The sequence below is a fragment of the Arachis ipaensis genome, chromosome B06 (assembly GCF_000816755.2).
Source record: "Arachis ipaensis cultivar K30076 chromosome B06, Araip1.1, whole genome shotgun sequence".
NCBI classification, from domain to species: Eukaryota; Viridiplantae; Streptophyta; class Magnoliopsida; order Fabales; family Fabaceae; genus Arachis; species Arachis ipaensis.
Window position 1 is genome coordinate 109,515,393 of NC_029790.2, and position 16,897 is coordinate 109,532,289.

Here is a 16,897-nt window from a genome sequence, read left to right on the forward strand (position 1 = left end):
GACTAGTTTATTATAAATAGGACCTTTTACTAGTCTTTTTGAGAATCTTTGGTCTCAGTTTTGTTCCATAGTTGTAAGACAGATTGGATGAAGATAGCAGGAAAGCAGAGGTTCAGAGGAATGAAAAGCATCTCCATTCGCTTATCTGAAATTCCTACCAATGATTTACATAAGTATCTCTATCTCTATTTTATTATATTAAATTCGAAAACACCATTATCACTTTATATCTGCCTGACTGAGATTTACAAGGTGACCATAGCTTGCTTCATACCAACAATCTCCGCGGGATTCGACCCTTACTCACGTAAGGTATTACTTGGATGACCCAGTGCACTTGCTGGTTAGTTGTATCGAAGTTGTGACAATTATGAATTAAGATCAAAGCACCAAGCTTTGGAGCCATTACCAGGGATTGTTCAAGCCTGGACATCACAATTTCGTGCACCAGTGATCCACCAACACACAGCTTGCCGTAGGAGGACGTGCGTGCGTGAATCAGAAACAGAGGAAAGCAGAATTTCAGAAGACAAAGCATCTCCAAAACTCCAACATATTCTCCATCATTGCATACAAGTATAATTTGTGTTCTGCCCTTTTATTCCTTGCAATCAAATTTGATAAGTGAATTATTTTATTGTTTTCCTGACTAAGAGTTACAAGATAACCATAGATTGCTTCAAGCCAACAATCTCCGTGGGATCGACCCTTACTCACGTAAGGTATTACTTGGACGACCCAGTGCACTTGCTGGTTAGTTGTGCGAATTTGTGAAGAATTGTGATTTCCAATTTCGTGCACCAATAATCGGCGATGAATTTTTGCGTTTCAGATTAATGCATCTTCGTAGGTTGCAGGCGTGCCATGACCTAGGAAGCTCTCGCCCTTCGAGTTCGGACAGTTTCTAGTAGCCCTTTCCAAGTACCTCTATGACTCGGTAGGGTCCTTTCTAGTTTGCTGCCAGCTTTCCTTCTCCAGGTCGAATTGTTCCGATATCATTTTGGATTAGGATGAGGTCGTTCTTGACAAAACCTCGCGGCACTACATTTTGATTGTATCTTGAATCCATTCGACGTTTTAATGCCTCTTCCTTGATCCGAGCTCTTTCTCGGATTTCGGAAAGTAGGTCTAATTCTTCCCTTTGAAGTTGGGAGTTGGCCTTTTCATTGTAGTGGATCACTCTGAGCGACCCTTCTTCGACCTTCACTGGGATTATTGCCTCCATTCTGTAAGCTAATCAGAAGGGTGATTCCTTTGTGGTGGAGTGTGGAGTTGTCCGATATGCCCATAGGACTTGTGGGAGCTCTTCGGCCCAGGCTCCCTTTGCATCCTGTAGTCTTCATTTTAACCCAGCTAGTATGAATTTATTAGCATCTTCTGCTTGTCCATTAACCTGGGGGTGTTCTACGAATGTGAATTAGTGTTTTATACTTAGATTGGTCACCAACTTTCTGAAGCCTGCATCTGTAAATTGAGTGCCATTGTCTGTGGTTATAGAGTATGGAACCCCAAACCTTGTGACAATGTTTCAATATAAGAATTTTCGACTTCTTTGAGCAGTGGCGTTAGGTAGGGGTTCTTCCTCGATCCATTTTGTGAAATAGTCTACCCCCACTATGAGGAATTTGACTTGTCCTGATCCTTGAGGGAAGGGTCCGAGAAGATCGAGTCCCCATTTTGCGAATGGCCAGGGTGAGGTTATGCTGATGAGCTCATCTGGCGGGGCGATGTGAAAGTTGGCATGTTTCTGACATGGTGGACATGTCTTCACGAATTCTGTCACTTCTTTTTGTAAAGTCGGCCAATAAAATCCGGCTCGAAGTACTTTCTTGGTAAGCGCCTGTGCTCCGAGATGGTTGCTACAGATGCCACTGTGTACTTCTTCTAAAATTTCTTTGGTGTTGGAAGTTGGCACGCATTTTAATAGTGGTGTCGAAATTCCTCTCTTGTATAGAGTATTATTTATGATGGTGTAGTATTGTGCCTCCCGTTTTAACCTCTTTGCCTCCTTCTTATCTGTAGGGAGTGTTTCTGTTTTGAGGTAATTAATTATGGGAGTCATCCATCCTTGATCCAGACCTGTTATGGCTAGGATATTTCCTTCTTCCGAGATTGACGGGTTCTGCAGCATCTCTTGGATGAGGCTTCTATTGTTGCCCCCTGGTTTGGTACTGGCTAATTTTGAAAGTGCATCAGTTCGAGCATTCTGTTCTCGGGGTATGTGGAGGACCTCATATTCCCCGAGTTGTCTGAGCTGTTCCTTGGTTTTGTCCAAGTACTTTTTCATGGTAGGATCCTTGGCTTGGTAACTCCCTACTATTTGCGAGGTGACTACTTACGAGTTACTGAAAATGGTAAGCTTTTGAGCTCCAACCTCCTTAGCCAGCTTCAGACTAGCTAGCAGTGCCTCGTATTCAGCTTGGTTGTTTGAGGTAGGGAACCTGAATTTGAGGGAAAGTTCGATTTGAGTTCTGTGGTCGCTTTCAATTATCACACCCACGCCACTTCCGATTTTATTTGAGGAACCGTCTACATAGAGATTCCATTCTGTAGGGCTTTCCGGGGTGTCTGTAGACTCTGCAATGAAGTCGGCCAAATATTGTGATTTGATGGTTGTCCGAGCTTCATATTGAAGGTCGAATTTTGACAACTCGACTACCCATTGTAAGATTCTTCCTGCTAAATCTGTTTTCTGCAGAATGCCTTTTATGGGTTGGTTAGTCCTCTTTCCCTTCCTTAGAGTGGCGTAGAAAGGTAGAGATCTTATTGCCGATCCAGCTAGAAATCTGGACAAGGCTGCCAATCTTCCGTTGAGTTGTTGTACCTCTTTGACGCAAGTCAGGCTCTTCATGTCGAGTATGGCCCAGCATTTATCTGGATTTGCCTCGATTCCTCTTTGTGTGAGCATAAAACCCAAGAATTTGCCTGTTTCTACTGTGAAGGTGCATTTTGCAGGGTTAAGTCGCATGCCATGCCTTCTTATAGTGTCGAATACTTGGGTGAGGTCGGACAGTAACGACTCTTCACTTTGTGTCTTTATTAACATGTCGTCTACGTAGACCTCCATGATTTTCCCTATATGGTCTGCAAAGACTTTATTCATTAATCTTTGATAAGGGGCTCCTGCATTTTTAAGCCCGAAAGGCATGACGATGTAGCAGTAGTTTGCTTTTGGGGTTAAGAATGAAGTTTTTTCTTGATCGGGTGGGTACATCGGGATTTGATTGTATCCTGAATAGGCGTCCATGAATGAGAGGTATTTGTATCTGGAGGAGGCATCCACCAGAGCATCGATACTTGGGAGTGGATAAGGATCTTTTGGGCAGGCTTTGTTGAGATCGGTGTAGTCGGTGCACATCCGCCACTTCCCATTTGATTTTTTCACCAAGACGACGTTGGCTAGCCATAGTGGATACTTAACTTCTCTTATGAATCTTGCCTCCAGTAGAGCTTGTACCTGCTCTTCCACAGCTCGGGATCGTTCTGGTTTGAGCTTTCTACGTCTCTGCTGTACTGGCCGAGATCCTGGGTAAACTGCCAGTTTGTGGCACATTAATTTAGGGTCTATGCCTGGCATGTCTACGGCCTTCCATGCGAAGAGGTCAACATTGTCTCGTAAGAACTGTACGAGCGATTCTTTTATGTTTCCTTTTAGGATTGTGCCAATATTGGTTGTTTTGTCTGGGACATCTCCAATCTGAACTTTTTCTATTTCGCCTTCGGGTTGTGGACGGAGTTCTTCCCGCCCTCGAACTCCACCAAGTTCGATGGTGTGAAATTCTTCTCCTCTACCTCTGAGGTTTAGACTTTCGTTATAACAGCGGCACGCGGTTTTCTGGTCTGCTTTTATTGTAGCTATTCCTTCTGTGGTTGGGAACTTCATGCACAGGTGTGGAGCCGAGACTACTGCGCCTAGTTGATTTAACGTTGTCCGACCTATAAGGGCATTGAAGGCTGAACTCACGTCGACCACGATGTAGTCTATATTGAGTGTTCTTGACTTGTTTCCTTTTCCAAAGGTCGTGTGTAGTGAGATATACCTAAGTGGTTGGATTGGAGTGTCTCCCAGTCCGAACAGGCTGTTCGGATATGCTCTGAGTTCTTTTTCTTCCAGGCCGAGTTTGTCGAAGGCAGTTTTGAACAAGATGTCGGCCGAGCTTCCTTGGTCTACCAGTGTGCGGTGGAGATTTGCATTGGCCACTATGATAGTGATGACCATGGGATCGTCATGTCCCGAGATGATGCCGGCTGCGTCCTCTTTAGTAAAAGTGATTGTGGGGATGTCGGGTGCTTCCTCTCTTTCATCGACATGATATACATCCTTAAGATGTCTTTTGTGAGATGATTTGGAGATCCCTCCTCCCACAAATCCTCCGTGTATCATATGGACATGTCTCTCAGGTGTACGAAGTGGTCGTTCAGTCCGTCCGACATCTTCATCCCTTCTTCTTTTTCTTGGTTCGTCTGCTCGGTTGGCTAAGTATCGATCTAACTTTCCTTCTCTTACCAATTTCTCTATGACATTTTTTAAGTCAAAACATTCGTTGGTGGAATGTCCATAGATTCGATGGTATTCACAATATTCAGCCCGATTTCCTCCTCCTTTTTTGCTTTTGAGTGGTCGAGCTGGGGGTATCTTTTTAGTATGGCATATTTCTCGGTAGACATCTACAAGAGATACCCTAAGAGGGGGTGTAAGTGTGGTATTTCTTGATCTTTTCTCCATGCTGGTCTTCTTTTTTCTTGGACTCTTTGTCTTTATCTCAGGAGGAGTAGGAGAATCTAGATTTTGAGGTCTCTCCTAGTCGAGAGTTTTCCTCCATGTTGATGTACTTCTCTGCTCATTCTTGCACTTCGTTCAGAGATGTGGGATGTTTTTCGATATAGAGTGGCTAAAAGGTCCCTCTCGCAAGCCATTGATGAGACCCATAATGGCGGCCTCTGTTGGTAGACTTTGTATGTCCAGACATACTTTGTTGAATCTTTCCATGTAGCTGCGAAGAATTTTCCGATCTCCTTGCTTGATTCCTAATAGACTTGGGGCGTGCTTTGTTTTGTCTTTTTGGATGGAGAATCTGGTCAGAAACTTCTTGGCTAAGTCGTTAAAGCTTGAGATGGACCTAGGGGGCAGATTGTCGAACCATTTGATTGTTGTCTTTATTAAAGTAGTCGAGAAGGCTTTGCAACAGTCTGCATCTGAGGCGTCAGTAAGGTACATTCTACTTCTGAAATTACTGAGATGATGGCTGGGATTTGCTGTGCCATCGTATAAAGTCATGTCGGGAAGTTTGAAGTCCTTTGGGATTTTGGTCCTCATGATCTCTTTGGTGAATGGGTCTTGGTCCTTACGGGAGCTATCTTCGTGACCGGATCGAGTAGTTTTGGCCTTGAGATCTGCTTCGAGTTTGAGGAGCTTGTCCTCTAACTCGCGGCGTCGCCTAACTTCCCTTCGTAGGTCTTTCTCGGCTTCTCGTTGATGTTCCACCTCTTTTTCAAGTTGTTTTAGGCAGTCTTGAAGTGCCTCCATGGCTTCAGCGTTTGGCGAATTCTTATCTTTGTTAGGTTGAGGAGTATCTTTTAGTGTAGTGTCTGCATTTTTGTGCGACGTCTTGTCTTCTAGATCAGAGTCGTGGTTGTCGTCAAGGTTGTCCGCCATGATGATGGGATGACTTCCAAGGTCCCTGGTAACGGCGCCAATGTTCCGAGGGTTACCTGAAACTGTAAGTCGATCTCAGACGAGATCTTTTGTACTGGTCGAAGATGATGTGTTCGGCTGGAGGGTGGCAGCCGGAGATGTCGCGTCCGACTTGTTGGACTGGCTATGCCACTGATCCTTTGTCACCGAAAGGTGGTGGTACCTGCAAGGGACTCCGATGCTTAAGTTAGCAAGGGTATTAAGTAGGTTTTTTAGTAGAATCAGAGTATGAGTTATACATGGGTGCTCCAGTGTGTTTATAGTAGTGTGGAGTGACCTTTCTGAAGATAAGATAGTTATATCATCTTATCTTATCTTTTGAGTGAAGTCATCTTATCTTTAAGGGAACCGCCCTTATCTCTATAGGCTTGGACTGCCTTTGGATTTGGGTCGTGTTCCTCTGTTTGGGCCCTTATTAGGCTTTTTTGGTAATTTGGCCGAGCTCTTTGTGAAGAGGTCGGATAATCTGACCTGAAGAGGTCGGTTGACTTTGTCTCCAAACATCCCGGGTCGGAGAGCTCGACCCAGGGTATGAACACACATGTTATTTAATTATTTTGGCTTTACATGAGCATGCACCCAAATTCCAAATAATTTATCAATTTAATACTTTTCCTATCAACCCATGTTCCCACAGTTTCCCCACACTTAGTGGATACACAATCTCTATCTTAAGCTAACCAAAGATTCACTTTGGGTGTAATTAATTTATTTTTCTGCTTAAGACTAGTGACGTGGTAAAATATAGAATAATTAGGGATTAAAAGCTCAAGGTGGCTAACAAGGGTGACATAAAAGGGTAGGCTATTTGGGATTAAGTGAGCAAAAACAAGTAATGGCCTCAATCATATGCAAGCATGTAAATACATTCTATATTGGACATATAGAATGGAACAAAGCAAAAGATTGTAATCATAGTGAAGAAACACAGAGGAATGAAAACTATGGTTAAATAATATAACCATATAATTAAGCTCAAATCTCACAGGTTGTGTGTTCTTTGGCTCAAAAACCATATATCATTTATGTATATCATGCAAGTAAGAATAAAGAGTTCCAACTCAATCAATGTGAATCCTTGAATGGCTTTTGTAAAGAAATAAATACATTCTTTGAAAAAAAATGTCGTCAATTTACGAACATTTATTACTATATATCTATGCTAAGTGAATTGTTGTGATTATGAAAATCTAAAAATTTCTAGTTTACTCTCTATTTTCAATTAAACCAAATTCTCATATGCTAAAAAGAGTAAACCAAACTTAATAATATCAATTTTTCTATATCACAACTAATAAACTAAGAGTGCAAATCAAGCTAAATATCTAAGATATATATAGCCCAAAGTGCATAATGTAATAAAGTAGAAATAAACAAAAGTATAGTAAAAGAAAATGTGCAAGTACTGAAAAGAATATAAGATAAAATAAAATAAAATAAAAACACAGAAAATGAAACCAAATAGGATAAAAAGGGTCTGAAAGTAGTTCACCAAAATAAAGTTCGCCAGAGATGGCGACCTCCCCACACTTATATAATAGCATCGTCCTCGATGCTCAATCAAGCTGGGTGTGAAGGGTCGTCACCTCCAGAAGGGTGTGCTGAGGCTCTGCCTGTATAGGGGCCTGTGGATCTTCCAGCTGTGGCTGCTGAGGCTCCTCATGCTGGGACTCTGCTTGCTCATCCTCTGCTCGTGCATTGTCCTCCTGCTCATCTGCCTACTCCTCAGATGGCTCCGATGGTGTGTCAAGCTCAGAGAGGATGTCAGGGTGTCCTGACCTGATCATCAGCTTTAAATGCTCATAGCGTCGCTTACTGCGATGCTCAGACCGCTCATAACGCCGCTGGTTGTGGCGCTCCATCTGATCCAGTCGCTCGAAGAGTCGGTGCACAAGGTGGTAGATGGGCTGGGAAGCTGGTAAGGGTGCTGTAGGTATGGGTGGTGCGGCAGGTGCTGAAAGGGCAGCAGATAATGTGGCTGCGTCAGTGGAAGAAGTAAGAGAAGGAGGTCTGTGGCCCAGAGCTTCAAACCTCTTGCCGTGTGGAATGATCTTCCTGCAGTCAGCAGCTGGGGGCTTCTCATCCTCAGGCTCCCAGGGTACTTCAGCTCGGCAGCCCAACTGGGTAATTAGATATGGGAAAGGTAGAGTGCCTCGGACATGAACCCTGGACATGTACTGACGTATAAATCGGGGAAGGTACAGGTCCTTGCCTTCCATCACAGACCAGATAAGAGTAATCATGGCAGCTGGCACCTCAGTCTCGTGAGTACTCGACATCACATAGTTGCTCAGAATTTGTTGCCATAGCCGAGCCTCATCATTAAGGTAAATAATTTTTATGCCTTTTGGGTTCACTATCGACTTACCCATAACCCATGGGATAGCTGGATCAATGGATATGGTTCGCTTCACTGCCTCCCAATCAAAAGTCATAAATCTCATGGCTTCCTCAGCCTTTTGTAACCATCTGGTTCATCTGACTTGGGTTGGAAATGCAGGATATCTTCAATGGCTTCCTCAGTGACTAAAATCTGTTTTTCTCAGAGCTGTACTGCATCCAGGGTCGTCTTATAATAGTTTCAATAAAATTCTCTAACCCAGGATGCATTAACCTCAGTTAAATTCCTTTCCAAAAAGAACCAGCCTCTCTATTTTATTTGCTCTGTGGTGTTTTGTTGTAATTCAGGTGGAACTCTGAGGGTCTTTTCCAGATATAGGTGCCTTTTAGTTGCAAAGACCTCATATTTCAATTCACAGTAGCGATTTGCGAACTTGATCGGATCAATCACAGGCACTAGTTGGTTTACTTTTTCCTGCGGAGTAAAGTTCTTCCCACGCCAGGAATCATCATGTAGTATATCTGTCAGAGCCATAGATGATTGGCCTCTTTTCCTTTTACCCGTAGTGGCCTTAGCCTTTCCCTTTTCTTTTGGGTTAGACATCCTGAAAAACAAAAAATGCAGGGTATAATTTATCAACTTAAAGCAAAAAAATAGGAAGGCAAATAGGATTCAAGCAATATAAGCATAGATGGGTAAAATAGGAATAATAGCCAAAGCATGAAGTGAGTTAGAAAGATATAGAATGTTGGACTGAATGCAAGATAAAATTCATAGAATTCAATTAAAAATCACAATCCAAAAACTATGAGATGCAAAATGCTTGTTTATCAGAAACAACAATAAACATGCCTTGAAATGGGTTGAAAGTAGTTAATGTAAAACTGAGAGGGAAGTTAGAAAGTCAATGGAGTCAAGAGTTAATAAGGGAAGTTAAAGTTAGGGGCATGGTAATGTGGTTCCTAGCTAACAGAAATGCACAAACTTGAAGAACAAGCAACTCACATTCAAGCAGATAATGCAAGTTGTTGATGATAAATTAGGTAGAAAAGAAGGCACAAGGAGGAATACAATCATCAAAAATGCAATTTAAGTTGGAAGGGAACCAAAAAGGATAAGGAATGCTAGCCTAGCATGTCATGAGTTCACTTTGGGTATAAACCAAGGAAAGCACAATGTGAAAGTACCAAAGGCGAGTCATGAATAGCAGTTAAGTAAAATTGGTTTTTGGAAAAATTGGGCAGCATTCCAACAGTAAAAGAAACGTTCCCGGAAAATCAAACAGTATAATAATGCAAGTAGCAGCAATTGTCAAATAGAATTAGCAGTTTATATGAGTCTGAGAGCAAGATATATCAAACTAGCAAGTAAAATGGCATTGAGCAGAATTTTCAATCAAGATAGTCTCAAGGCAGTTATGTGCAAGCAGCATGTGGGATGAATGCAGAGCAATAATTGCAATTAGCAGGAATAAATGTAGCTTATATGAATTGATGGTATGAAGCAGACAGCTTATATGAATTAATGGTATGAAGCAGAACATTATCCAACAGCCATGAAACAGTGAAACAGCAACAATAACAGCCAACCAATAGTGAAAAGCAGAAAATTCAAACAGCAGGTACGGAACAATTATCAGACCTAGAATCCTCTAACCATAATCTAGCTACCTAACCACCTAAAATTCACTACAAACATGCATATCTAACTAGCCTAAATTATACTGAATTGAAATATGAAAAATGAGTAACTTTTACAGAAAAGAAATTAGGGGTGCAGTGAAACCTGGGGGAGGGCAGTGAAAGAAATGGAAATGAAGATAGAAGGGGTGGTACAACGGCGCTGGTGGGCGGCACGGTGGCACTGGGGTGGAGCGGCGGTGCAGTGGTTGGCGGCAGTAGGATTTGAGAGGGGAAAGGAGGGATAGAGAGAGGAATAGAAGAAGGGGAGGGGCGACGACGGCAAGGGTATGGGGTTGCCGGCGGCTGCTCCGGTGAGAGGGTGGTGGTGGGCTGCGGTGGTTATGGAGGTTTGGAGGGAGAGAGAGTGGAGGTGGAACGTTGGGAGAGGAGGGGGAAAATGATGCGAGGGAGGGCTAGGGTTTCTGCGTCAGGGGTTAGTGAATTTAAATCCACGCGTACGCGTGGGTCACGCGTGCACGTGGGTGGGTAAAATTGCAACGACGCGTAAGCGTCATTGACGCGAATGCGTAAATAGGGGATAATGAAAATGACGCGTACGCGTGAGACATGCGTACGCATCGACCAGAATTGTGCTAAATGCACGAATCCAGCGTCGTTTTGGCGCAACTCTCTGTTTCAATTAAGGGGGCAAAAATTTTCGTGCGATGCGTATGCGTCGCGCATGCCCACGCATGGCGTGTGTAAATGAAAATGACGCATACGCATGATAGACATGCACGCATGGGCCAATTTGTGCTCATCACATACCAGCCGCACAATTCCAGCCGAACTTTCTGGGCGTTGGATGGAGACGCCGATTTGAAATCGACGTCCACGCGTGGCCTACGCGCATGCGTGGTGTGGTTTTTTTTTAATGCAGAATGTAAAATGTAGATGCTAATGCTATGTATGAATACTAAGAAAAAAAGAATAATAAAAAATAAGAATAAAGCAAAACAAAATTGAACAAATACTGAAAAAGAACGATCATACCATGGTGGGTTGTCTCCCACCTAGCACTTTTAGTTAAAGTCCTTAAGTTGGACATTTGGTGAGCTCCTTGTCATGGTGGCTTATGCTTGAACTCATCCAGAAATCTCCACCAATGTTTACAATTCCAATAGCCTCCGGGGTCCCAAACTAGGCACGTAAAGCCTTCGAGCAAGTTAAAGCAGGCGATTAGGCTCCAGGAATGCTGATTTTCAGAACGAATTCCAGGATCTCAAACTTTGCTTTTGTACCCATCTCCGCTTTGATTTAAATTATTCCAGCCGGGTGGTGCACAACCTGAATTCTCACTAAGATACCCAAACATCTTCTGAAACCCATTCAATCGGGCTCTATACCAATCCTTGCACTTCCATTTGGAGTGTGGAGCCTTATTGAACCTTGCATGCCAACTCCTATTACTAACCATCTCCCTCTTACTCTTAAAGCCACAAAGAGCTCTAAGCTGGCCATCGGTTTCAAGCAAACCATATTCAAGTGGGAAGGTGAAGATAAAGGCTAAAGATTTTACCCACTTGAAGTTTGTAATGGGTGGTAATGGCCTTGGGAGAGGTGTTTCCAGCGGTCTTTCAAGCTCCACTTCCTTGTACTCTTTTGTGAATTATGCCACTTCCTTGCAAACCTCTTCAACTGCAACCACGTCTTGATCAAAGTCTTTGGTCTCTTCCCCATCACTTAAGTCATAAGTTAGAGGTTGAAAAAAGTCTACCTCCACATTATCTTCATATTCACTTGGGAAAGGTTCTTCATGCTCAAAGAGTTCAATTATGGATGCGAGTTCATCATTAGGAGAGCTTGGTTCATGATCATCATTACCAAGAAAACTTGCTTCTTGATTTGTTCCATCCAGTTCTTCATAAGGTACATGCCTTGGGGGTTGTGCACTATCCTCCTTAGCATCAATTGCAATTTTCTTGGTGGAATTCTCTACAACTCTTGATTCCCATGGAGGTTCAGCGTCTCCTAAGTCTTCAACCAATTCTTCTACTTTGATAATCTCGGCTTCCTCCACTTGTTCCAATACAAAGTCATGCTCCTTACTGTCCACCGGAGTTGCTAGTGTCTCCTTCATGCTACATTCTTCATTAGATTCTCCACATGATGCCATGGGAGTTCCTTGAGTGTTCGAACATCGGGAAGCTAATCGATTTATCGCTTGTTCCAATTGGTGAAGAGTTGCATGAAATTGATCCATTGTTTCCTTGAGACGATCCTTTGATTCTTGTTCCGATGGATATGGACATGGTGTATATGGAAGTGGTGGTTCTTGGGAGTAATTGGGTTGGAATTGGGGTGGATAAGGGTTAAGGTCATATGGAGGTGAATGGTTGTGGGTGGCTTGTGAGTATGGTGGTTCATTGGAATATGATGGAGCTTGCTGGTAACTACAAGGGGGTCCACCATATCTATCATCTTGGTACGCACCTCGGAATGGCTCTTGACTATAGTAATTTGGTGGGGGTTGGTTGTCACGAAAAGGTCCACCATAACTATTGTTTTGGCATGCATTGTAGAATGGTCGTTGTCCATGGTACCTTGGAAGGTGTTGTTGCCGAAAGGGTTGATCAGATCCTCGTGGCTCATTCCATCTTTGATTGTTTCGACCTTGATGCATGTTTCCGTTATAGCTTCCATTCCTTACAACAACATTGGAACCAAACTTAAAGCCAGAGGGGTGAGAATTCATAGTACCTAAAGAAAATAAAAATAAATAAAAATTAATGAAAATAAACTCCTAAAACCAGAAACACTAACAAAGAAACGAAAAAGCAAATATTTATAATAACCAATAATAAGGCACACGTTTGCAATTCCCCGGCAACGGCGCCATTTTGACGAACGGATTTCTGCTAGTAAAGAATTTTGCAAATAAATTCCCGTTGTAAGTATAGTTTCTAAACCAACAGAGAATCCTTTCGTACAAAAGTTTTAGTTGTCACTAAAGCAAACCCAATAAAATTAATAACCGAAGTATTTAAACATCGGGTCGTCTCTCAAGGAATTGCAGGGAAGTATGATTTATTATTGGTTATGGAAAAAGGTATTTTTTGGTTTTTGAAATAGGGAACAGGAAAATAAATTAGCAATAAATTAAATTAATAATCATGAAAACCATTGCAGGGTATAAGAACTGGAAATCCCATCCTAGTTATCCTTATTAAGTGTGATGAGAATTGTTTATTGCTCCCACTTAGTTAACCATTACTAAATAAAAGAAAGTCATGTGGACCAATCAATGGGATTCCTCAAGTCCTAGTCAACTCCTATGGAAAGACTAGATTTAGAGGGATACAAATCAATCAGCAAATTCCAATTTTCAATCAACAACTGAGTTTGATAACTCAAGTGTTACCAATTACTCAACCAAAGCAAGCGGAAAAAATCTAAATTAAATTGGAAGCATCAATAACATAAATAGAAGAAAGCAATCATAATTCTGAAATACCTCAAATTGCATTAAATATAAAATCAAATCTAACATTGGAATTCATAAACCAATATTGGGAAAGTAAACAAATTAAAGTAATAGAATAAATAAAAGTAGAAGAGAAATTAAATTAAAGGAACATTGAACCTGGAATTGAGGAGAAACAATCCTAAAACTAAGAGAAATCCTAATCCTAAAACCTAGAGAGAGGAGAGAACCTCTTTCTATAGAAAATTACATCTAAAACCTAAAATTCTCCATAATGAATGAATGATTGATGACTGATTTGATTCCCTCATTCTCCAGCCTCTATTCTGTGTTTCTGGGCTTGGAATTAGGCCGAAAAGGAGCCCAGAAATCGCTAGGGGCGAATTCTGCAACTTTCTGCAAGTGGCGTCTGTCACGCGTACACGTAGGTCACGCGTGCGCATCATTTGGAGTTTTTCCTTGTCACGTGTACGCGTCGCTTGTGCTCTGCGCTAGGCACGCGTCCGCGTCATCCATGCGCACACATCGCTGCCATTTTCTTCAAAACTTTATTTTGTGCGTTCCTTCCACTTTTGCATGTTTCCTTTCTGTCCTCTAAGCCATTCCTGCCCTATAAAGGTTGAAAATACTTAACACACAGATCACGGCATCGAATGGTAATAAAGGATAATTAAAATTAACATTTTTAAGGCCTAGGAAACATGTTTTCACATATATCATAGAATAAGGAAGGAATTGTAAAACCATGCAAATTGTATGAATAAGTGAGTAAAGACTTGATAAAAACCATTCAATTAAGCACAAGATAAATCATAAAATAGTGGTTTATCACGGGCTGACGACTGCGGCAGCCGACGGCAGGCAGGCGACACTGGGCGGAGAAGAGAGGAAGAGGGCAGCCAAGAAGAAGAGAGGAAATGAAAAGAATGCTGCTTCTCAACAGGGCAGCTCGCCCTATTAACGCCCAGCTCGCGACCTGTGCGGACGCACAGAAGCGATAACGTAGAGAGGGTGCGAACGCACACAGCGTGCGATCGCTACAACCAGAGAGGTTACAAAAAGGTGTGCGGGCGCACAAGAGTGTGCGCTCACACAGAGGAATGTTTTTTTTCATGTGGACAAAAACACGCATGCGTGCGCACACAGGTACGTGCGCACACACAGACAATAAGAAAGGGGAAGGGGTGCGCTCGCATAAGCTGTTCCCTTGCTCCCCACAGAGGGACTTACAAATGGTGTGCGGATGCACACGTCTGTGCGGCCGCACCAATGAGGCACGAAAGGGGATGGGTGCGTATGCACGCATCTGTGCGCATGCACAAATCAGAGAAAAGGGTCAGTGCGCTCGCACAAGCTGTGCTGGCGCTGCCACCAGAGGGCATGTCAGGGCGTGTGCGGACACACGGGCTCGTGCGTCCGCACAGATGGCGAAAAACACAGTGTTGTGCGCACGCACAGGGTGGTGCGCACGCACAAATGCCCTGTTTCAGAAAAATCTTTTCTCTTCAAAACTAAGGTTCCTAATCTTAGCACAACAACATACCAACCCCAAATCATTCAAACAAGCATAAGATCACAGTCCACAAGGAATTCTAACTTATTCAACTCAAAATTATCAAACCAAACCTAGGCTAATCATTATATCACATGGAAACAAGTAGTTCAAAAAGCTATAAACAAGAGATAAAGTTAGAAAAATGTCACTATGGTAGGGTGTCTCCCACCAAGCACTTTGGTTTAAAGTCCTAAGTTAGACTTGTATGGCTTCATTGGTCACTTAGGAACTTCCCCAAGGAGGAAAATCTCCAACTCCCTAGCTTGCTTTGGTTGAGCACGATCCTTTGAAATTGACTATTTTGCACTATCCTCCTTTCCTTGTTCCTTGTCATCTTCAATCACTTTGTCTTCAACTATGTTGCTCCAAAAAATGGAGTAAGCTTCAAGAATGGGCTTGTTGGACTCCTCCAAGGTGAACTTGACTAATTTTTCATCCGACTCAAAAGAATAGACTCCCGAGTGTGCATCTAGCTTGAAACGGACCGTCTTCAAGAATGGTCTTCCAAGGAGTATTGATGATGGCTTGGTTGAGTCAATAGGAGGTGTCTCCAAGATGTGAAAATCAGCTGGAAAGAGCAATCCTTGAATATTGACTATGACATTCTCTGCAATCCCCATAATTGACACAATACTCTTGTCGGCTAACACAAATCTCGCCCCAGATCTCTTTAGGGGTGCTAAGTTAAGTTTTTCATAGATGGGGAGTGGCATGATGCTCACACACGCCCCCAAATCACACATACAGTCTGTGAACTTGGTCCCACCAATCGGACAAGTAACGAAATATGGGCTGGGATCATTGCATTTTTCAGGAAGTAAAGAAGAGATAGAATGCTCTACCGGCTTGTTGTTGAGGTTGCCAAGCTTGTCTTTGTGAGTGCAGATATCCTTGAGGAACTTGGCATATTTCGGCACTTGTTGAATAGCTTGAAAGAGAGGGACGGTAACTTCAACTTTCTCAAAAACTTTCACCACAGTGGGGTCAAGATCTTCTTGTTTCTTTGCTTTCTTTGCCAAGGTTGGGAATGGAATGGGCAAAGACTCTTCAAGCAAGGTCTTTCTCTTGGGCTCCTTGACCTTTGGTGGTTCTTCCTCACTTTTGTCAACAGTTTCATTCTTACTCCTCATCACCTCCACTTCATCTTCTACCTCCTCATTGTTTGTCTCCTCACTCAACTTTGAGGGTATAGCCACACTCTTATCCAATTTAGTACCACTTCTAAGAGTAATGGCATTTATGCTTCCTTTAGAATTAGGTTGAGGTTGGGAAGGCAAACTACTTGAGGTTGAGGCTTGTTGGGTGCCTTGTGTGGTTTGAGGAGGGAGAGTTAAACGAGTAAGGGCTTCGGCTATTGTAGCCATGTATGCATCTTGTTTCTTATGGAACTCTCTTTGTTCTTGCATGAAGGTATGGATTGTGTCATTCATGTGGGATTGATTGGAGGGAAGGGCTTGATTAACTTGAGAAGGATTGGATCTACTGTTTGGATGTTGATACTTCACTTGAGATGGAAGTTGTGGGGGTTGTTGGTATGGTTATTGGTATTGTGGTTGACCTTGTGGGTGTTGATGGTAGTAGACTTGAGCATTTTGGTTGGGTTGAGCTTGGGGAGCTTGATTCCACCTTTGGTTTGAGTTATCTCTCCACCCTTGGTTTTGATTACCTCTATATGGGTGGGGTCCTTGGTTGTAATTGGGTCTTTGTGGGTAGGGGTTAGCAACCGCCAATGTAGTGTCCTCTTGGATTTGAGGGCACTCATCGGTGTAATAAGTAGTACAAGCACAAACACCACATATCCTTGCTGGTCCTTCGATCCTAGGAGGTTGAGGTGGGGCATTTATCAAGGCTTGAGGGATTTGTTGCCCTTGAGTGATTTGCCTCAACAAAATTGTCATCTCACCAAGGGTTTTTGTCAAAATTGCATCTCCGGAGGGAGAAACCTTACTCAATGCCTTTGGTTGTGGACTCCTAGCCCTAGAATGTTGAGTTGAATACACCAAGTCCGATATAACTTCCCATGCTTCTGCTGTAGTCTTGTTTTTGGTCAATGATCCTCCACTCGCGGCATCCAAGAGAAGCTTATCTTGGTGGTACATTCCTTGACAAAAATAACTGATCAAAACCAACTCATCTATCCGGTGGTGAGGGCAAGCTTCCAGTAACTTCTTAAATCTCTTCCAATATTCATACAAAGTCT

The 16,897-nt window shown here is 42.7% G+C and overlaps 1 protein-coding gene across 1 annotated transcript; it reads right to left on the minus strand.

Moving 5' to 3' along the window:
* Positions 14,994–16,061, minus strand: LOC107647256. Its single transcript, XM_016351353.1, has one exon. The coding sequence runs from the start codon at positions 16,059–16,061 to the stop codon at positions 14,994–14,996; it is 1,068 nt and encodes a 355-aa protein (XP_016206839.1).